Source organism: Oncorhynchus gorbuscha, linkage group LG02, assembly GCF_021184085.1.
Source record: "Oncorhynchus gorbuscha isolate QuinsamMale2020 ecotype Even-year linkage group LG02, OgorEven_v1.0, whole genome shotgun sequence".
In the NCBI taxonomy this organism is placed as follows: domain Eukaryota; kingdom Metazoa; phylum Chordata; class Actinopteri; order Salmoniformes; family Salmonidae; genus Oncorhynchus; species Oncorhynchus gorbuscha.
In genome coordinates, this window is record NC_060174.1 from 92662032 (window position 1) to 92685069 (window position 23038).

Here is a 23038-nt window from a genome sequence, read left to right on the forward strand (position 1 = left end):
CAAGAAATCGGTCAGGAAGTTAAAGCTTGATCACAAATGAGTCTTCCAAATGGACAATGACCCCAAGCATACTTCCAAAGTTGTGGCAAAATGGCTTAAGGACAACAAAGTCAAGGTATTGAAGTGGCCATCACAAAGCCCTGACCTCAATCTTATATAAAAATTTGTGGGCAGAACTGAAAAAGCGTGTGTGAGCAAGGAGGATGACAAACCTGACTCAGTTACACCAGCTCTGTGGGAAGCTTGTGGAAGGCTACCCAAACTGTTTGACCCAAGTTCAACAATTTAAAGGCAATGCTACCAAATACTAATTGAGTATACTAACTTCTGACCCACTGGGAATGTGATGAAATAAATAAAAGCTCAAATAAATCATTCTCTCTACTAATTATTCTGACATTTCACATTCTTAAAATAAAGTGGTGATCCTAACGGACCTAAAACAGGGAATTTTTACTTGGATTAAATGGTAGGAATTGTGAAAAACTGAGATTAAATGCATTTGGCTATGGTGTATGTAAACTTCCAACTTCATATATGTATATGTGTGAGTAAAAAATTGATTTAATCCATTTTGAATTCAGACTGTAACACAACAAAATAAGTGGAATATGTCAAGGGTTGTGAATACTTTCATAAGGCACTGTATGTCAATCTCTGCAGTAAAGTCATACTACACACATAATATTGATTTCAAACACCCAATTTTGCTCAAGGTCTAAGCTTACAGACAATAATGTAATGGCATTGCTCAATAAAATCCACAAATAGTTTTTTTTATTAAACAAAGTTTAATGGTTAATTTAATGTCTCGTTACACTGTGTAGAATAACACCTTTTAATTGCTTGTTATAAAAGTGCTACCTGTTGAATATCTGTACAAAATAATGATGGAAAAGTTCAGATGTCTGTTCCTGGTTAAAAACAAGTCCTGCACTCATTAGCTGAATACCCGCAGGATGTGTTTCTTGACAGATTCTTGACATGGCAAATTAGGTGCTACATTTTAGACGATAGTGAGTTGTTCCATTAGCTAAGATCTTGTTTCCCTTATCCTCTCCTCTATCGCTTCATAACAAACATTTCCTCTTTTTGGTTCATATGCCAGTTATAGGTTTGGTTTGTTAGAGAGCAAATTAACGTGTTCACTGTAAGACTTGGCATTTTGTACATCTCAAATCAACATAGTTTATCGGTCTTGTACACAGATTTGCAGACATTATCGCACGTGCAGCGAAACGCTTGTGTTTCTAGCTTCAACAGTGCAGTAAACTTCTGACCCACTGGGAATGCGATGAAAGAAATGAAAGCTGAAATAAATCATGCTCTCTACTATTATTATGACATTTCACATTCTTAACCTAAGTGGTGATCCTAACTTACCCAAAACAGTGACTTTTTAAATGTCAGGAATTGTGGAAAAACTGAGATTAAATGTATTTGGCTAAGGTGTATGTAAACTTCCGACTTCAACTGTATATTCGTATTTCTTATGGAAGTAGGCAAGTACAGTAACTCAACATTCTGTGCTAATTTTACATTCACACCAAACTTCAGCATTATGATATCTCACACATCCATAACGGTTGTTGTGGTTGATGGATATGGATATATCATCGTCCTAGTCCCAATCTAAAACGTATTTATCACCTAACCCACTATTGCTATTTTACCTGCATTGATTGTAAATGCATGCTATTTTTATTGTATACAGATTATTTTTCCTCAGTAGAGCTTGGAGAAAACTCTAATTAAAGCGCTAAACAAGTTAAATGTATTATTAATTATTATCTTGGCTTCAGAAGCATGTGCATTCATTACATTTTGTGTGCTTGTTCTGAGATGTATTATTTGGACTTTTACTGAAGCAATTGATATCTTGAATATATACACTGCTCAAAAAAATAAAGGGAACACTTAAACAACACAATGTAACTCCAAGCCAATCACACTTCTGTGAAATCAAACTGTCCACTTAGGATGCAACACTGATTGACAATACATTTCACATGCTGTTGTGCAAATGGAATAGACAACAGGCGGAAATTATAGGCAATTAGCAAGACACCCCCAATAAAGGAGTGGTTCTGCAGGTGGTAACCACAGACCACTTCTCAGTTCCTATGCTTCCTGGCTGATGTTTTGGTCACTTTTGAATGCTGGCGGTGCTTTCACTCTAGTGGTAGCATGAGACGGAGTCTACAACCCACACAAGTGTCTCAGGTAGTGCAGCTCATCCAGGATGGCACATCAATGCGAGCTGTGGCAAGAAGGTTTGCTGTGTCTGTCAGCGTAGTGTCCAGAGCATGGAGGCGCTACCAACAGACAGCCCAGTACATCAGGAGACATGGAGGAGACCGTAGGAGGGCAACAACCCAGCAGCAGGACCGCTACCTCCGCCTTTGTGCAAGGAGGAGCAGGAGGAGCACTGCCAGAGCCCTGCAAAATGACCTCCAGCAGGCCACAAATGTGCATGTGTCTGCTCAAACGGTCAGAAACAGACTCCATGAGGGTGGTATGAGGGCCCGACGTCCACAGGTGGGGGTTGTGCTTACAGCCCAACACCGTGCAGGACGTTTGGCATTTGCCAGAGAACTCCAAGATTGGCAAATTCGCCACTGGCGCCCTGTGCTCTTCACAGATGAAATCAGGTTCATACTGAGCACATGTGACAGACGTGACAGTCTGAAGACGCCGTGGAGAACGTTCTGCTGCCTGCAACATCCTCCAGCATGACTGGTTTGGCGGTGGGTCAGTCATGGTGTGGGGTGGCATTTCTTTGGGGGGCCGCACAGCCCTCCATGTGCTTGCCAGAGGTAGTCTGACTGCCATTAGGTACCGAGATGAGATCCTCAGACCCCTTGTGAGACCATATGCTGGTGCGGTTGGCCCTGGATTCCTCCTAATGCAAGACAATGCTAGACCTCATGTGGCTGGAGTGTGTCAGCAGTTCCTGCAAGAGGAAGACATTGATGCTATGGACTGGCCCGCCCGTTCCCCAGACCTGAGTCCAATTGAGCACATCTGGGACATCATGTCTCGCTCCATCCACCAATGCCACGTTGCACCACAGACTGTCTAGGAGTTGGCGGATGCTTTAGTTCATGTCTGTGAGGAGATCCCTCAGGAGACCTTCCGCCACCTCATAAGGAGCATGCCCAGGCGTTGTAGGGAGGTCATACAGGCACGTGGAGGCCACACACACTACTTGACTTGTTTTAAAGGACATTACATCAAAGTTGGATCAGCCTGAAGTGTGGTTTTCCACTTTAATTTTGAGTGTGACTCCAAATCCAGACCTCCATGGGTTGATAAATTTGATTTCCATTGATATTTTTTGTGTGATTTTGTTGTCAGCACATTCAACTATGTAAAGAAAAAAGTATTCAATATGAATATTTCATTCATTCAGATGTAGGATGTGTTATTTTAGTGTTCCCTTTATTTTTTGAGCAGTATATATATATATATATATATATATATATATATATATATATATATATTTAAATATCCTGTATTCATTTCTCAAAAATGAACGTTGTGTATTTTTGATAGAAAGATAAAGTATGTTCATCCACACACTTTGAATAGTCCTAGAGTGTCTTTTTTAAATTAAGCAGCCCCAAAATATGCTGACTTTATCTTGTGTCTAGAAAAGTAAATTGGCGGTACAAGCACATGTAGGCCTATATTGCCTAATTTCCATATTTTATTACACTATTTAAGAAAAAGATTATACAAAACAATCCCACATTTGCATCTACATTGAACTGGTAAAGGTTCATAAAAAATATGTAAAGAGTAAAAATGTCCCTAATAGGTTGTGCACCTGACCTTAGCCTATGCAGTATCAAATGTAGGTTACCTGTAATTATGTTATCCTAAGGTACTATGCCTTCTGATTACATTTTTAAAACATTCCAAAATTCTGGTCTCTAGTAAACTAAGCACTGCAAACAACCATGCACTGCTAATTCTCAGCTACTAGCCGTAATAAGGGCTAAAATTTCCTCATGTCTCCAGCTCCTGTGCCGTTACCTCTGTCTGATATGATTAAGATACTTAATTGGATACCTCTGCTGTCTAAGTGCATATTAATCACAGATTCCTCAAAAGGTGAACACTGTGTTTTGGAAAACTAAAAGTATACACTGAGTATACCAAACATTAAGAACACCTTCCTAATATTGAGTTGCATCCCTCCCTTTTGCCCTCAGAACAGCCTCAATTTGTTGCGATATGGACTCTACAAGGTGTCAAAAGCGTTCCACTGTTAAGAGTCCAATGCTTCACACAGTTGTGTCAAGATGGCTGTATGTCCTTTGGGTGGTGGACCATTCTTGATGCACATGGGAAACTGTAGAGTGTGAAAAATCCAGCAGTGTTACAGGTCTTGACACAAACTGGTGTGCCTGGCACCTACTACCATACCTCGTTCAAAGGCACTTCAATCTTTTGTCTTGCCCATTCACCCTCTGAATGGCACACATACACAATATAGGTCTCAATTATCTCAATGCTTAAAATCTGTGTCACTTTGGAACTTTACCATCAAGCCTAACCAAAGACTGCCATGCTCTCTCATAGCTGTGTCCCTTTCCACTACCGTGCACAAGCAGATCTCCTTCGCCGTGTTGAAATATATCTCAGCCGACACATGCTCATGTATGCTCGTTTTGTGAATAATATGAAACATACCTTTACTTTTTGTATGGATCTCCATATATTTAGACCTAATAATATATCTGGGGAGTCGGTGATGCGGCAATGGGAGACCGAACACAGGTTCAACATTCAGAGCAGACACTGGCTCACTGTCTGTGTCACAACTGGCACCACATGCCTTTTATAGTGCACTAATTCTGACAAGGTCCCATAGGGCTCTGGTCAAAAGTAATGCACTTTATAGGGAAAATGTTACCATTTGGGAAACATCCACTATCAAGCCATGGATGATGGAACAGGTGATTTTGATTATGCAATGGTTTTGCCTGCCTGTTTTACCCAAAACTAACTGTAATGGTGTTGAAGTGGATTAGAATATCGTGTTGAGAGAAGAGTCAAATTCCATTGGGATCAAAATAGCTTGAAGGAATGGATTTTTTAACATCTGATCCTTGCTACTGTCACACCCTGACCATTGTTTGCTTTGTATGTTTCTATGTTTTGTTTGGTCAGGGTGTGATCTGAGTGGGCATTCTACGTTGTGTGTCTAGTTTGTGTCTAGTTTGTCTGTTTCTGTGTTAGTCATTGTCTCTGATTGGGAACCATATTTAGGTAGCCTGTTTGGTGTTGGGGTTTGTGGGTGATTGTTCCTGTCTTTGTGTTTGTTACACCAGATAGGGCTGTTTTTGTTTTTTCACGGTTCTTGTTTTGTATATTGTTCTATTTTCATCTTTATTAAAGATGTATAAAAATAACCACGCTGCGTTTTGGTCCGCCTCTACTTCAACAGAAGAATCCCGTTATAAATAAATATCCAGTTGTGAGCACCATATTCTAGGTATTTGCCCAAGATATTCAAGAGTTTCAGCATCGAACATGGCTTTTGTTGCGTCTGTCAGCTGTTTGGTTATGACTTTGACAACCTCATTGTTATTCCATGTTGGGTTCATGTCCCTATCAACTCATCTCCCTCAGGGATCAAGTCACGTTTTGTTCTTTTGTACAGTACCTCAAAGGCATAAGGCGTAACCATAGACACAACACTCTCCACACTGATATGCAGATAATAGACAACAGTGACCTGAAATGAAAACACCAGATAAAAAACATTGGTGCAATGACTAGATCAGCAGATTGTGTTGCAATAATGCATCTGTGTCAACAAGATCTCAAGATATACTGCCGTTAATAACCATGAAATGGAACATCTCTAAGTCTGTTGATATTGAACAAGAAATGATTTCCCTTTATCTCTGTGGCTGAAGTAATTTAAGCGTGTTAACAATGGCAAGGATGCATCCCTAGCCGCGCCTCAGAGCATGTGCAGACCAGCTGGTTGGAGTGTTTACGGACATATTCAATCTCTACATATCCCAGTCTGTTGTCTCCTCTTTCTTGATGACTACCATTGTACCCAAGAAAGCGAAGGTAACGGAACTAAATGACTATCGTCCCTTAGCGCTCACTTCTGTCATCATGAAGTGCTTTGAGAGGCTAGTTAAGGATCATATCACCTCCACCCTACCCAACACCCACTACAATTCGCACATCACCCCAACAGATCCACGGACAACTTAATGGCCATCGCACTGCACACTGGCCTATCCCACCTGGACAAGAGAAATACCTATGTAAGAATGCTGTACATCGACTACAGCTCATCACTAAGTTCAGGTGCCCTGGGTCTGAACCTCTCCCTGTGCAACTAGGTCCTGGACTTTGAACAGGCTGACCCCAAGAGGTGAAGGTAGGCAACAACACCTCTGCCAAACTGATCCTCAACACAGGGGCCCCACAGTGTACAGCCCCCTCCTGTACTCCCTGTTCACCCATGACAACACGTCCCCACAGCGTGAGCAGCCCCCTCCTGTGCTCCATGTTCACCCATGACAACATGTCTCCAACACAATCATAACATTTGCTGACGACACAACATTGGTAGACCTTATTACTAACACTGATACAGCCTACCTGGAGGAGTTGAAAGCCCTGGCAGAGTGGTGCCAGGAAAATAACCTCAACGTCAACTACAGGAGGCAGCAGAGAGAGCACGCCCTCATCCACATCGACGGGAACGCAGTGGAGAGGGTCGGAAACTTCAAGTTCCTTTGCGTGCACATCACTGACAATCTGAAATGGTCCTTTCACACAGTGTGGTGAAGGCGGCGCAACAGCTCCTTTTCAACCTTAGGAGACTGAAGAAATTCAGCTTGGCCCCTGAGACCATCTTAGTCCATTCCGCTCTGACGTCGCTCGCCAATGTATATAGTCTTAATTAATTCCTACTTAGATTTGTGCATATTGGGTATATGTTTGTAATTTGTTAGATATTACTTGTTAGATATTACTGCATCGGAACTAGAAGCACAAGCATTTCGCTACACCCGCAATAACATCTGCTCCTCACATGTATGTGACCAATAAAATTTGATGGGAAGTTCTGCGTGGAACGTTTAGGCTGCTCAATTGACGCTCTTCTCCGGCGCAACTCTCTGGTTGTCCTCACGATGTTAGTGTCCTTTTGGCTTAGTGGTCTGTTTCCTCGCCCTTGCTCTGGAAGGGGTCTTCTGGGGACAGACAGCGCTGTGGCTCAGAGCTCACAGCGTAGAAATGAAACAGTGTAGATACCACGATTCGATGGAGAGTGGAGGCTAGGTGGTCCGGCTTGAATTCACCCGCTTAGACACAGCTACTCATCCGTAGCTTGGGTAGAATTTTTTTTTCTTTATCTTCAAACTTGTGTCGCGTTTTGGGTTCGTTGACTTTTTAGACCTTGGCTGCAGCTTGGGTCATTTAGTCTGATATGTTAATTCTTCACTCACAGGTTTTATACCCTCGTGTCAGAAGTGGGCGTAACCGCCTTTAGTACAATTCTCTGGGCGTGCCAAGTTAAGAGGCAAGGTCTAGATTTTAATCAAATCCAATTTTTGTCACGTTCTTTCAAAATCGAACCCAGAAGCAGACCAGGACAAGGAGAGTAGGAAGAAGGTGAGTATTTATATACAAGTGAATGTGAATGGGTAGATATATCCAGGTGGCGTAGCGGGCAGCGGTGGTGAGTTGATGGGAGTAAATAGGTGGATCCAATGGGGTAGCGGAGCCTCCGACGACCAGGCGGGAATGGGGTAAATGATCCGGGTGAGTAACTGAAGACAGAACAAACGGAGATAAGTTTAAGGCAAGCAATACGTTAAAAGAACAAAACAAATTCTATCCAACTTGAGGCTGATACTATGGCACAACATACTGTTCATGGCTAACGATCCAGCAGGGAATGGATGTCAGGTCCGGGCTTATGAAGAGGAAAGATGATGATCAGGACCAGGTGTGCAGATAGCTGATGGGATTACAGGTGCGGGTAATCAGAACTCCCAACTGGCTACATTGCCCGGCAACCAGACAGGGTGCATTCCAGGACTCCGGAAAAAACACTCCAGGACAGAACACAGGCAAAAAACAGACTCGGGAAACGGGATTGGTGACAGAACCCCCCCCCCCCCCCTCCGACGTACGCCACCGGGCGGACTACCCGGAGCGCCAGGGTGGAGGCGGTAAAAGTCGCGAAGCAGGTCATCGTCAAGGTTTGACGCCGAGGAATCCAACTCCTCTCCTCAGGACCATATCCTTCCCAATCCACTAAATACTGGAACCCTCGACCCCGCCGTCTGGAGTCCATGATGCGGCGCACCGTGTAGACAGGACCATCGGTGACAGTTTCCTCGACTCAGTCCGTAGAGGAAGATCCCGTGTAGCCGACCAAACCCTATCTCCGACGGAATAAGCGGGGGCAGGAATACGGCGACGATTCGCCGTATTCCGATTCGACCTTAAGGAGGGCCTTCCTGGCCCGATGCCAGGTGCGGTGGCAACGACGAATGTGGGTCTGGATAGAAGGAACCGAGAGATCTCGCTCCTGAGAAGGAAACAAGGGAGGTTGGTAACCGTACAGGCACTGGAAGGGAGACATCCTAGTGGCAGATGAAGGGAGAGTATTATGAGCATACTCGACCCAGGGTAATTGAGAGGACCAAGAGGTGGGATCAGAGGAAACAAGACAGCGCAGCATGGACTCCATCTTCTGGTTGGCTCTCTCCGCCTGACCATTAGATTGGGGGTGAAATCCAGATGTGAGACTGACTGTAGCTCCAATGGCCAAACAGAAGGATTTCCAGACAGCAGAGGTAAACTGAGGACCACGGTCAGAAACAATGTCACAGGGCAACCCGTGGACCCTGAACACCTCCCTAACCAGGATCTCGGACATCTCAGTGGCAGAAGGCAGCTTGGAGAGGGGAACAAAGTGGGCAAACTTGCTGAATCTATCCACAATGGTCAGAATAACCATGTTACCAACAGAAGAGGGCAACCCCGTGACAAAATCCAGGGCCAGATGCGACCAAGGTCGCCGGGGAATAGGTAGGGGGTGAAGAAGCCCAGAGCTGGCCCGATTGGTACTCTTATTCTGCGCACAAACAGGACAAGCGGCAACAAACCTCCGGGTATCTTCTCCCATGGCAGGCCACCAAAATCGTCTGCGCAGTAGCGCCATAGTCCGAGCAACACCAGGGTGACAAGCTATCTTGCTGGCGTGGGACCACTGAAGGACAGCAGAACGAACCGACTCAGGCACGAACAGCCGCCATCACCTCCTCCTCAATCCTCCATGTAACGGCTCCCACGACAACGTTCTGGGGAAGAATCGTCTCAGTCTTGGCCCCACTCTCCTCCGTCTTGGAGAACATCCGGGACAGGGCGTCCGCCTTCCCGTTCTTCGACCCAGGTCGGAACGTCAGGGAAAAATTGAAGCGTCCAAAAAACAAAGCCCACCGGGCCTGACGGGAGTTGAGACGTTTAGTCAGTCCAGACCACAAACGGTTGCTCCGCTCCCTCCAACCAGTGACGCCACTCCTCCAAGGCAAGCTTCACAGTGAGAAGCTCCCGGTTACCCATATCGTAGTTTCTTTCAGCTGGAGAAAGACGACAAGAGTAGAAGGCGCAGGGATGGAGTTTACCGTCAGTGGAGCTACGCTGGGACAGGATGGCGCCCACCCCCACATCAGACGCATCCACCTCCACAACGAACTGACGGGAAGTGTCAGGTTGAGAGAGAATCGGGGCGTTGGTGAATCGGCTCTTCAAATCTAGAAATGCTCGGTCTGCCTCAGGAGACCAACAGAACTTTCTGGTGCAAGACGTCAGTACAGTTAATGGGGCAGCCACCCGGCTGTAATCACGGATAAACCTCCGATAAAAATTTGCAAACCCCAGGAATCTCTGGAGCTGCAATCTCGTACGGGGCTGGACCCAATCCCGAACCGCCCGAACCTTCTCTTGGTCCATCTTGATCTCTCCCCTGGAGATGATGTACCCGAGGAAGAACGTCGTGTGGGCGTGAAAATCACACTTCTCAGCCTTCACGAACAGACGGTTCTCCAATAACCGCTGCAGGACCTGCTTGACATGCTGAACGTGGCTAGAAAGCTCCTTCGAGAAGATGAGGATATCATCCAGGTAAACGAACACAAAAATACCAATCATATCTCTCAGAACGTCATTCACCATACTTTGGAACACAGCAGGAGCGTTGGTCAGTCCAAACGGCATCACCTGGTACTCGAAATGTCCCATCGGAGTATTGAACCCAGTCAACCACTCAGAAGGGACAGAAGGGACAGAGCCTTCTGTTTACTGAATACTTCACCCAACTCGTGATATGTTTCTGGAACCAAGGACAAATCAGGAGGAGCAGAGTCACTGACCTGACTGGAAACGGCAGGAGAACAGGCAGTCCTAAGGCAGTTAGCATGACAATCAATGCTCCAACTAGTTACCTTACCCATCACCCAATCAAACGAGGGATTGTGTTCCTTCAGCCAGGGGTAACCAAGAACCAGAGGAACATGGGGTGAGGACAGAATGAAGAAGGAGATAAACTCTGAATGATTCCCCGACAACAACATCTTAACCGGTTCAGTCCTCATAGTGATCCGTGCCAGACTATTGCCGTTCAGAGTGGTTGCTTCAATGGCTTCCGGCAATTGCTCCTTGGAAAGCCCCAGGTGTTCCACCAAGTCGGCATCAATAAAGCTGCCATCGGCACCTGAATCGATAAAAGCGTTCATCTCTAAGCTCTGATCCTTATTCATAAGGGTCGCAGGAAAACGGGGTCTGACAGGATCTTTGAGAGGTTGAAACTGGCTCGCTAAAATTCCTCCCAAAACTAGCGAGCCGGGCAGTTTAACGGGTGCTGTGGACAAGCGGAGATGTAATGTCCCGAGCTACCACAGTAGAGACAGCTGTTGGTCTCACGTCTACGCTGGCGCTCCTCCGGAGTTAGCCCGTGTCGCCCCACTTGCATTGGTTCAGGATCTGGTGGCAAGACCCCTCCACTAATCCCGTGTGGGGAATAACGATCAATACGTTCTGGTTCACTTCCTGAACCGAATGGTAACCGAGTTGCTGATTGATTGGATGGGCCCCACTGCTTCTCCCTCCTTCTCTCTCGGACTCTATTATCTACCCGAATAGATAAAGTGACCAAGCTGTCTAGGTCACTAGGCTCTCGATAGGATATCAGCTCGTCCTTGAGTTGCTCTGACAACCCCTGGTAAAAAGCCGCTTGTAGTGACTCCTCCTTCCAACCACTCTCCACAGACAATGTCCTGAACTCAATCATAAAGTCTGCCACACTGCGAGCTCCTTGGCGAAGAGTGAACAAACGTTTAGCTGCGTCCTTACCTCGGACTGGATGGTCAAAAAGCCTTCTCATCTCTCCCGTGAACTCCTGGTATGAAGCCATGCAGGTCTCCTGTCGTTCCCAAACGGCTGAAGCCCATTCCAGAGCTCTTCCACGCAGCAGTTCAATAACAAAGGCTATCCTAGCCTTGTCAGTGGCGTAAGAATGGGGCTGCAGATCAAACACTAACCCACACTGCATAAGAAATGAATGGCATCTTCTCAAATCCCCTTCATATATATCATGTGTCGGTACCTTGGGTTCACAGAAGGAAACCGCACCAGACACGGCAGGTGAGATGGGTGAAACAGGTGGTGAATGAATCGCCGGCAAACTGAGCTGATCCTGGATTTGTGTCAAGCTAGCAGATAAGTTCTGGATTGAACCCGCTATCTCCTGTAGCGCCGTCTTGTGTTGTCCCAATGTCTTCCCCTGCTGGGTAATGGCATGGCAAACGGAGTCCAGGTCCGCTGGGTTCATCCTTGGCCGGATCGTTCTGTCACGTTCTTTCAAAATCGAACCCAGAAGCAGACCAGGACAAGGAGAGTAGGAAGAAGGTGAGTATTTATTTACAAGTGAATGTGAATGGGTAGATATATCCAGGTGGCGTAGCGGGCAGCGGTGGTGAGTTGATGGGAGTAAATATTTGGATCCAATGGGGTAGCGGAATCCTCCGACGACCAGGCGGGAATGGGGTAAATGATCCGGGTGAGTAACTGAAGACAGAACAAACGGAGGTAAGTTTAAGGCAAGCAATACGTAAAAAAAACAACAAAACAAATTCTATCCAACTTGAGGCTGATACTATGGCACAACATACTGTTCATGGCTAACGATCCGGCAGGGAATGGATGTCAGGTCCGGGCTTATGAAGAGGAGAGATGATGATCAGGACCAGGTGTGCAGATAGCTGATGGGATACAGGTGCGGGTAATCAGAACTCCCAACTGGCTACATTGCCCGGCAACCAGACAGGGTGCGTTCCAGGACGCCGGAAAAAACACTCCAGGACAGAACACAGGCAAAAAAACAGACTCAGGAAACGGGATTCGTGACATTTTTAGACAACTAACTTCACATTTCATCTTTACCAAATAATTATCTTTGATTTGGACATTTTCCACACAACGTACAATGTATAAACATCAAACATATACTAGGAAAACTCTTAACGTTACTATGTTTTTGTAATAAAGTCATCTATTAACCTTTAATAACCAAACAAAAATGACATACATTTTCATATTCCACCTATCGTCATGACCACCATTGTGGCTGACGGAAACCATTGTTCCAAAGTCCCTTTATTTCATGTTTAATGTGCTGATGCTGGTTCTCCATAGTGAGAGGACAAAGGAATTTTGTTGGTGGCCTAAGATTTACCATGGGCATGAGGGGTCATAAAACCCCCACATCTTCCTCTCCCTTGTGATCCCTTCTCCTCTGGTGGAGATGAAATCTCTCTGCAGGATTGTGGTCATTGGTAACCTGAGCCGAGCAGGACAGTCATGACAGTAAGATTGTTTGTGTTATGTGTGTTTTGTTGACGCCCCAGACTGTCTTGTTTTTTCTGTGTTATTTTTCACAAAGATGTTTATTGATAAACATAATTATTGTGACTGTTTTGCACGTTTTGCACTTTTGCCTAAATAAAGTGTGCGCCTGTTCACAAATCTCTGCTCTCCTGCACCTGACTTTGCTACCAGTACGCACACATCTGACAACAACTCACTATCATCTAAAATGGAGCACCAAATTTGCCATGCCAAGAATCTGTCAAGAAACACATCCTGTGGGTATTCAGCTAATGAGTGCAGGACTTGTTTTCAACTAGGAACTTTTCCAGCTTTATTTTGTACAGATATTCAACAGGTAGCACTTTTATAACAAGCAAGTAAAAGGTGTTATTCTACACAGTGTAACGACATTAAATTAACCATTAAACTGAGTTTTTGTTTTAAAAAACTATTTGTGAATTTTATTGAGCAATGCCATTACATTATTGTCTGTAAACCTAGTCCTTGAGCAAAATTGGGTGTTTGAAAACAATATTATGTGTGTAGTATGACTTTACTGCAGAGATTGACATACAGTGCCTTCAGAAAGTATTCACAACTCTTGACTTATTCCACTTATTTGGTGTGTTACAGCCTGAATTCAAAATGGATTAAATCTATATTTTTCTCACCCATATTGTCATGCAGGTGAAAGAGGACCCAAAAGCGACTTAACAGAAACAGAGTTTATTCAAGTCCAAACAGAAAACGACAAATCCTGAATCCTTAACAGGAAATGTCCAAACAGGGAATAACAGGAGAAGCGGCCACAGACTGCAGGTCGCTTCGGGTAGGCGCAGGCCGTAGCTGACAGAGACACCTGTTCACACGCAGCATCTGATGAAGGCAAAAACACGACAGGACAGGGCGATACACAATCACAGCACGGTGAATTCTAAACAAGGAACCGACAGGACAGGAACGGAACACAAAGGAAGAAATAGGGACTCTAATCAGGGGAAAGGATCGGGAACAGGTGTGGGAAGACTAAATGATGATTAGGGGAATAGGAACAGCTGGGAGCAGGAACGGAACGATAGAGAGAAGAGAGAGCGAGAGAGTGAGAGAGGGAGGGGAGAGAGAGGGATAGAAAGAGGGAAAGAACCTAATAAGACCAGCAGAGGGAAACGAATAGAATGGGGAGCACAGGGACAAGACATGATAATAAATGACAAACATGACAGTACCCCCCCACTCACCGAGCGCCTCCTGGCGCACTCGAGGAGGAATCCTGGCGGCAACGGAGGAAATCATCGATGAGTGAACGGTCCAGCACGTCCCGAGACGGAACCCAACTCCTCTCCTCAGGACCGTAACCCTCCCAATCCACTAAGTATTGGTGACCCCGTCCCCGAGAACGCATGTCCATGATCTTATGTACCTTGTAAATAGGTGCGCTCTCGACAAGGACGGGAGGGGGAGGGAAGACGAACGGGGGTGCGAAGAAAGGGCTTAACACAGGAGACATGGAAGACAGGATGGACGCGACGAAGATGTCGCGGAAGAAGCAGTCGCACAGCGACAGGATTGACGACCTGGGAGACACGGAACGGACCAATGAACCGCGGAGTCAACTTACGAGAAGCTGTCGTAAGAGGAAGGTTGCGAGTGGAAAGCCACACTCTCTGGCCGCAACAATACCTTGGACTCTTAATCCTGCGTTTATTGGCGGCTCTCACCGTCTGTGCCCTGTAACGGCAAAGTGCAGACCTCACCCTCCTCCAGGTGCGCTCACAACGTTGGACAAACGCTTGAGCGGAGGGAACGCTGGACTCGGCAAGCTGGGATGAGAACAGAGGAGGCTGGTAACCCAGACTACTCTGAAACGGAGATAACCCGGTAGCAGACGAAGGAAGCGAATTGTGAGCGTATTCTGCCCAGGGGAGCTGTTCTGCCCAAGACGCAGGGTTTCTGAAAGAAAGGCTGCGTAGTATGCGACCAATCGTCTGATTGGCCCTCTCTGCTTGACCGTTAGACTGGGGATGAAACCCGGAAGAGAGACTGACGGACGCACCAATCAAACGACAGAACTCCCTCCAAAACTGTGACGTGAATTGCGGGCCTCTGTCTGAAACGGCGTCTAACGGGAGGCCATGAATTCTGAATACATTCTCGATAATGATTTGTGCCGTCTCCTTAGCGGAAGGAAGTTTAGCGAGGGGAATGAAATGTGCCGCCTTAGAGAACCTATCGACAACCGTAAGAATCACAGTCTTCCCCGCAGACAAAGGCAGACCGGTAATGAAGTCTAAGGCGATGTGAGACCATGGTCGAGAAGGAATGGGGAGCGGTCTGAGACGACCGGCAGGAGGAGAGTTACCCGACTTAGTCTGCGCGCAGTCCGAACAAGCAGCCACGAAACGGCGCGTGTCACGCTCCTGAGTCGGCCACCAAAAGCGCTGGCGAATAGACGCAAGAGTGCCTCGAACACCGGGATGACCAGCTAACTTGGCAGAGTGAGCCCACTGAAGAACAGCCAGACGAGTGGAAACAGGAACGAAAAGGAGGTTACTAGGACAAGCGCGCGGCGACGCAGTGTGCGTGAGTGCTTGCTTAACCTGTCTTTCAATTCCCCAGACTGTTAACCCGACAACACGCCCATAAGGAAGAATCCCCTCGGGATCAGTAGAAGCCACAGAAGAACTAAACAGACGGGATAAGGCATCAGGCTTGGTGTTCTTGCTACCCGGACGGTAAGAAATCACAAACTCGAAACGAGCGAAAAACAACGCCCAACGAGCTTGACGGGCATTAAGTCGTTTGGCAGAACGGATGTACTCAAGGTTCTTATGGTCTGTCCAAACGACAAAAGGGACGGTCGCCCCCTCCAACCACTGTCGCCATTCGCCTAGGGCTAAGCGGATGGCGAGCAGTTCACGGTTACCCACATCATAGTTGCGCTCAGATGGCGACAGGCGATGAGAAAAATAAGCGCAAGGATGAACCTTATCGTCAGACTGGAAGCGCTGGGATAGAATGGCTCCCACGCCTACCTCTGAAGCGTCAACCTCGACAATGAATTGTCTAGTGACGTCAGGAGTAACGAGGATAGGAGCGGACGTAAAACGTTCTTTTAGAAGATCAAAAGCTCCCTGGGCGGAACCGGACCACTTAAAACACGTCTTGACAGAAGTAAGAGCTGTGAGAGGGGCAGCAACTTGACCGAAATTACGAATGAAACGCCGATAGAAATTAGCGAAACCTAAAAAGCGCTGCAACTCGACACGTGACCTTGGAACGGGCCAATCACTGACAGCTTGGACCTTAGCGGAATCCATCTGAATGCCTTCAGCGGAAATAACGGAACCGAGAAAAGTAACGGAGGAGACATGAAAAGAGCACTTCTCAGCCTTTACGTAGAGACAATTCTCTAAAAGGCGCTGTAGAACACGTCGAACGTGCTGAACATGAATCTCGAGTGACGGAGAAAAAATCAGGATATCGTCAAGATAGACAAAAACAAAGATGTTCAGCATGTCTCTCAGAACATCATTAACTAATGCCTGAAAAACAGCTGGCGCATTGGCGAGACCGAACGGCAGAACCCGGTACTCAAAATGCCCTAACGGAGTGTTAAACGCCGTTTTCCACTCGTCCCCCTCTCTGATGCGCACGAGATGGTAAGCGTTACGAAGGTCCAACTTAGTAAAGCACCTGGCTCCCTGCAGAATCTCGAAGGCTGATGACATAAGGGGAAGCGGATAACGATTCTTAACCGTTATGTCATTCAGCCCTCGATAATCCACGCAGGGGCGCAGAGTACCGTCCTTCTTCTTAACAAAAAGAACCCCGCCCCGGCCGGAGAGGAAGAAGGCACTATGGTACCGGCGTCAAGAGACACAGACAAATAATCCTCGAGAGCCTTACGTTCGGGAGCCGACAGAGAGTATAGTCTACCTCGAGGAGGAGTGGTCCCCGGAAGGAGATCAATACTACAATCATACGACCGGTGAGGAGGAAGGGAGTTGGCTCGGGACCGACTGAAGACCGTGCGCAGATCATGATATTCCTCCGGCACTCCTGTCAAATCGCCAGGTTCCTCCTGAGAAGTAGGGACAGAAGAAACGGGAGGGATGGCAGACATTAAACACTTCACATGACAAGAAACGTTCCAGGATAGGATAGAATTACTAGACCAATTAATAGAAGGATTATGACATACTAGCCAGGGATGACCCAAAACAACAGGTGTAAACGGTGAACGGAAAATCAAAAAAGAAATAGTCTCACTGTGGTTACCAGATACTGTGAGGGTTAAAGGTAGAGTCTCAAATCTGATACTGGGAAGATGACTACCATCTAAGGCGAACATGGGCGTAGGCTTCTCTAACTCTCTGAAAGGAATGTCATGTTTCCGAACCCATGCTTCGTCCATGAAACAACCCTCAGCCCCAGAGTCTATCAAGGCACTACATGTAGCACCCGAACCGGTCCAGCGTAGATGGACCGACAAAGTAGTACAGGATTTTGATGGAGAGACTTGAGTAGTTGCGCTCACCTGTAGCCCTCCGCTTACAGATGAGCTCTGGCTTTACTGGACATGAATTAACAAAATGTCCAGCTACTCCGCAATAGAGGCACAGGCGGTTGGTGATCCTCCGTTCCCTCTCCTTAGTCGAGATGCGAATCCCTCCCAGCTGCATGGGCTCAGTCTCAAAGCCAGAGGAGGGAGATGGTTGCGATGCGGAGCAGGGAAACACCGTTGATGCGAGCTCTCTTCCACGAGCCCGGTGACGAAGATCTACCCGTCGTTCTATGCGGATGGCGAGAGCAATCAAAGAGTCCACATCTGAAGGAACCTCCCGGGAGAGAATCTCATCCTTAACCACTGCGTGGAGTCCCTCCAGAAAACGAGCGAGCAGCGCCGGCTCGTTCCACTCACTAGAGGCAGCAAGAGTGCGAAACTCAATAGAATAATCCGTTATGGACCGTTCACCTTGGCATAAGGAAGCCAGGGCCCTAGAAGCCTCCCCACCAAAAACTGAACGGTCAAAAACCCGAATCATCTCCTCTTTAAAGTTCTGGAACTTGTTAGAGCTATCAGCCCTTGCCTCCCAGATAGCTGTGCCCCATTCTCGAGCCCGGCCAGTAAGGAGTGAAATGACGTAAGCAACCCGAGCTCTCTCTCTAGAGTATGTGTTGGGTTGGAGAGAGAACACAATCTCACACTGCGTGAGAAAGGAGCGGCACTCAGTGGGCTGCCCGGAGTAGCAAGGTGGGTTATTAACCCTAGGTTCTGGAGGCTCGGCAGGCCAGGAAGTAACAGGTGGCACGAGACGTAGACTCTGGAACTGTCCAGAGAGGTCGGAAACCTGAGCGGCCAGGTTCTCCACGGCATGGCGAGCAGCAGACAATTCCTGCTCGTGTCTGCCGAGCATGGCTCCTTGGATCTCGACGGCAGTGTAACGAGCGTCTGAAGTCGCTGGGTCCATTCCTTGGTCGGTTCCTTCTGTCATGCAGGTGAAAGAGGACCCAAAAGCGACTTAACAGAAACAGAGTTTATTCAAGTCCAAACAGAAAACGACAAATCCTGAATCCTTAACAGGAAATGTCCAAACAGGGAATAACAGGAGAAGCGGCCACAGACTGCAGGTCGCTTCGGGTAGGCGCAGGCCGTAGCTGACAGAGACACCTGTTCACACGCAGCATCTGATGAAGGCAAAAACACGACAGGACAGGGCGATACACAATCACAGCACGGTGAATTCTAAACAAGGAACCGACAGGACAGGAACGGAACACAAAGGAAGAAATAGGGACTCTAATCAGGGGAAAGGATCGGGAACAGGGGTGGGAAGACTAAATGATGATTAGGGGAATAGGAACAGCTGGGAGCAGGAACGGAACGATAGAAAGAAGAGAGAGCGAGAGAGTGAGAGAGGGAGGGGGAGAGAGAGGGATAGAAAGAGGGAAAGAACCTAATAAGACCAGCAGAGGGAAACGAATAGAATGGGGAGCACAGGGACAAGACATGATAATAAATGACAAACATGACACATATACTGTATATCTACCCCTTAATGATAAAGTGAACATTTTTGTTTAGAAATGTATTGAAAATGAAATACAAAAATATCTAATTTACGTAAGTATTCACACCCGAGTCAATATATGTTAGAATCACCTTTAGCAGCAATTACAGTTGTGATTAGTTATCGGTAAGTCGCTAAGAGCTTTGTACACCTAGATTGTACAATATTTGCACATTATTCTTTCACAAATTCTTCAAGCTCTGTCAAGATGGTTGTTGATCATTGCTAGACAGCCATTTTCAACTCTTGCCATAGATTGTCATGACAATTGAAGTCAAAACTGTAACTTGGCCACTCAGGAACATTCAATGTTGTCTTGGTAAGCAACTCAAGTGTATTTTTTACCTTGTGATTTTGGTTATTGTTCTGCTGAAAGGTGAATTTGTCTCCCAGTGTCTGTTGAGACTGAGTCAGGTTTTCCTCTAAGATTTTGCCTGTGCTTGGCTCTATTCAGTGGCGATTTTAGCATGTAAATCTTGGTGGGGAAAATATTTTTTTGGGGGGGGGAGGGGTGCATGCCATCAAAGCCACTACACAACACAACACTAAACAACACGTTAATTGCACTATAACGGTGACCAACGGTGCCCACAAACTATTAGGGCCTACATAAAGGAGTCCCAACAGCAGTCCAATTACCTTACCACTACTACACCTGGCTATCAGTGGAGCCTTGTCTGGCAGTGAAACAGTTCATTCAACCCCATTTACTGTTTGGACAGATGCTGGGAGATGAGAAGCAAGTACAGGGAGTGAACATTTAACCTCTTGCTCCTACCTGACACGCAGGCGTCCCATCTAGACATCTGGAAATGCAAATGCGCTACGCTAAATGCTAATAGCACTCGTTAAAACTCAAACGTTCATTAAAATACACATCCAGGGCATTGAATTAAAACTACACTCGTTGTGAATCCAGGCAACAAGTCAGATTTTTAAAATGCTTTTCGGCGAAAGCATGAGAAGCTATTATCTAAAAGCATGTAACACCCCAAAAGACCAGCAGGGGACGTAAACAAAATAATTAGCATAGTCGGCGCTACACAAAACGTACAAATAAAATATAAAACATTCATTACCTTTGACCATCTTCTTTGTTGGCACTCCTAGATGTCCCATAAACATCACTATTGGGTCTTTTTTTCAGATTAAATCGGTCCATATATAGCCTAGATATCGATCTATGAAGACTGTGTAATCAACGAAAAAAATAGCGTTTTATAACGTAACGTCATTTTTTTTATTAAAAAAGTTGACGATAAACTGTCACAAAACACTTCGAAATACTTTTGTAATGCAACTTTAGGTATTAGTAAACGTTAATAAGCGATCAAATTGATCACGAGGCGATGTATATTCTATAGCTGTACGTCTGGAAATAATGTCTGGGTAAATCTCAACCAAAATATCCGGTCAGAGACCGGAAGAACTGCGCTGCCTTGTGTCTGTTTGACCAAGAAACAAATCGTAGGCAAATGACAAGACTGTTGACATCGTGTGGAAGCTGTAGGTATTGCAACCTCGGCCCCATTTAATGTGGTTCACGTTTAACAAATTTGTTGAAGTGGCGCATGGATATATCTTCCCATTTTCAGTGATCAGATTTTCCTGCACTTTTCGATGAAACGCACGTTCTTGTCATGTTTTGTCTTATATTGTCTTGTCATTTTGCTTTCCCTTCTGTTCGTTTTCCCCCTGCTGGTCTTATTAGGTTCGTTCCCTTTTTTCTCTCTCCCTCCCTCTCTCTCTTCTCTCTATCGTTCCGTTCCTGCTCCCAGCTGTTCCTATTCCCCTAATCAATCATCTAATCTTTTCACACCTGTTCCGTATCTTGCCCTCTGATTAGAGTCCCTATTTCTCCCCTTGTCTTCCGTTTCTGTCCTGTCGGATCCTTGTATATTGTTCGCCGTGCTGTGTCTTTGTCTCGCCCTGTCGTGTCTTGTTTCCCTCAGATGCTGCGTGTGAGCAGGTGTCTGAGTCTGCTACGGTCGGTGCCTTCCCGAGGCAACCTACAGTTTATGGTCGAGTCTCCAGTCTGTCCTCGTCACTACGAGTGGAATTAGTTTTTTATGTTTTGTTTTCTGCTCCGATTTGTCTAGGAGTATTGCCTATTTTCCTTTACTGGAATAAAGACTCTGTTTTCGCCAAGTCGCTTTTGGGTCCTCATTCACCTGCATAACAGTTCTGTTATAGTCACAGCCGTGATTTAACCACGTCTGAGTGTTTTCTATCCACACATACTAATCATATGCATATACTATATTCCTGGCATGAGTAGCAGGGCGCTGCAATGTTGCATGATTTTTAACAGAATGTTCGAAAAAGTAGGGGGTAGGAGTAACAGGTGAATGGATAACAGACCAGAAACAAACAAGGACAGCGTCTGGACAGGAGAAAACATAACGACATTAATGCAGACACGGGGAAGAAACTGAGAAAGTGACCGATATAGGGGAGGCAATCAATAAAGTAATAGAGTCCAGGTGAGTCTCATGAAGCGCTGATGCGTGTAACGATGGTGACAGGTGTGTGTAATGGTGGGCCGCATTCTCTGAATTTATGGCACTTTCAAGACAACTGGGAACTCTGAAAACACAAGGTCAAATTATGATGACGTCAGCGATCTTCAGGTCGTGGCTCTAGAAAAAGTGTCCAGTTAACAGTTGTTTTGAGCACAGCAGAAATTATGCTGGATTGACAGCATGGCCGATGTTGAATGTTCATCATTTTACATTTGGAAAAGAGACCCTTAAATCCAGACTTATCCACCAATTCCTTTCAAACCACTCATTGTTGAATTTGTGATTTCCAACTTGTTGTGTCATATTTATGTCCAATGGCCGATACGTTTCATCTATAATATTATCTATATTCATCTATAAGCTTTTGCCAGTAGATTGTCGACTTGATTCATGATGATTACTGCTAGCTTGCTAGCTAAGATATTGAAAGCATTATGTTGTCATGATCGGTCTAATCAAAGCTACTGTAGATATAACATAATTTGACATCCTTTTATCTGTGGCCAATGATCTTGAGCCTTCTTAGATGGGCACTTCTAATGTAACTCTATAGCAGCACCCAAGGGGTTTGAATTTTTTATTTCTACCCTTAGATGTGGCGGTGACGTAGTGTTCCCATGAGTGATAGAACACAGCCAATCATGGCGCAACTAGAGAACATTACCCAATCACGGCGCAACTGATTAGTGACAGGTATTAATGGCAAAATAACATGCAAAACAGGCAACCACCCCAAAAAATTATAATTCAGACTAACACAACAAAATGTTGAAAATGTCAAGGCATGTGAATACTTTCTGAAGGCACTGTATGATACCAAAATTCCATCAGTGAAGAAACATTTCAAAGGAGGGACATTCTCAAGCATACTGTACTTCAATGCCATCCAAGGTTACTGACATTTTGAGAATAAAAAGAGACACATTGTGTGTACATATTGTGAGGACCTGTACTCAATAGGCATCCAGAGATGACTTTGCTGCATTCCAAATGGCACCCTATTCCAGACCCATAAGGAAACCATAAGTAGTGCCATTTGGAATGCAATTTCATAGAAAAACTCAAAGGCGCAGGATGGCAAAGGCAATAATGAAACATGACGACTGAGTGGCCCTGGGTGAGGATTATATTCAGAAGGTTATGGGGTAAATCCATTTGAATTCAATCCCTTCTTTGACAGCATCCCTTTTGATTTGAACCAAACTTTTGTTTAAATCAAAAAGGGAAGAAGAGGTCAGAAAATGACTTTCTGGACCTGAATGCCAAAACATACAGGAGATAAAGGTGTTCAAAGTTTACCCATTTTGCATACCCCATCATACTATGAGACCTCCATTCTTTAACACTGGAAAAGATAAATGGTTGAGTTTGATATTATTTAAAAGCTTAGAAACAGGGTTGTCAAACTATTTCATTATGTTTTATTTTCATATTCACATATGACCCAACTTTACACATCGGTTGAGCCACGTCATAATCTGAAATACAGGGTGGGTGTGATTTCAATCATAGAAATAGAATTCATCC

At 45.6% G+C, this 23038-nt stretch overlaps 1 protein-coding gene across 1 annotated transcript in view; it reads left to right on the forward strand.

The window, feature by feature from the left end:
• The window catches only part of LOC123990812 (uncharacterized mitochondrial protein AtMg00860-like), a gene marked incomplete at its 5' end in the record, with an annotated part of 76642 nt that extends 70232 nt beyond the window's left edge, over positions 1-6410 (forward strand). The window contains 1 exon segment of the mRNA XM_046291700.1: positions 6375-6410. Coding sequence (XP_046147656.1) covers positions 6375-6410 — 36 coding nt within the window.
• Between the last annotated feature and the right edge of the window lie 16628 nt (positions 6411-23038).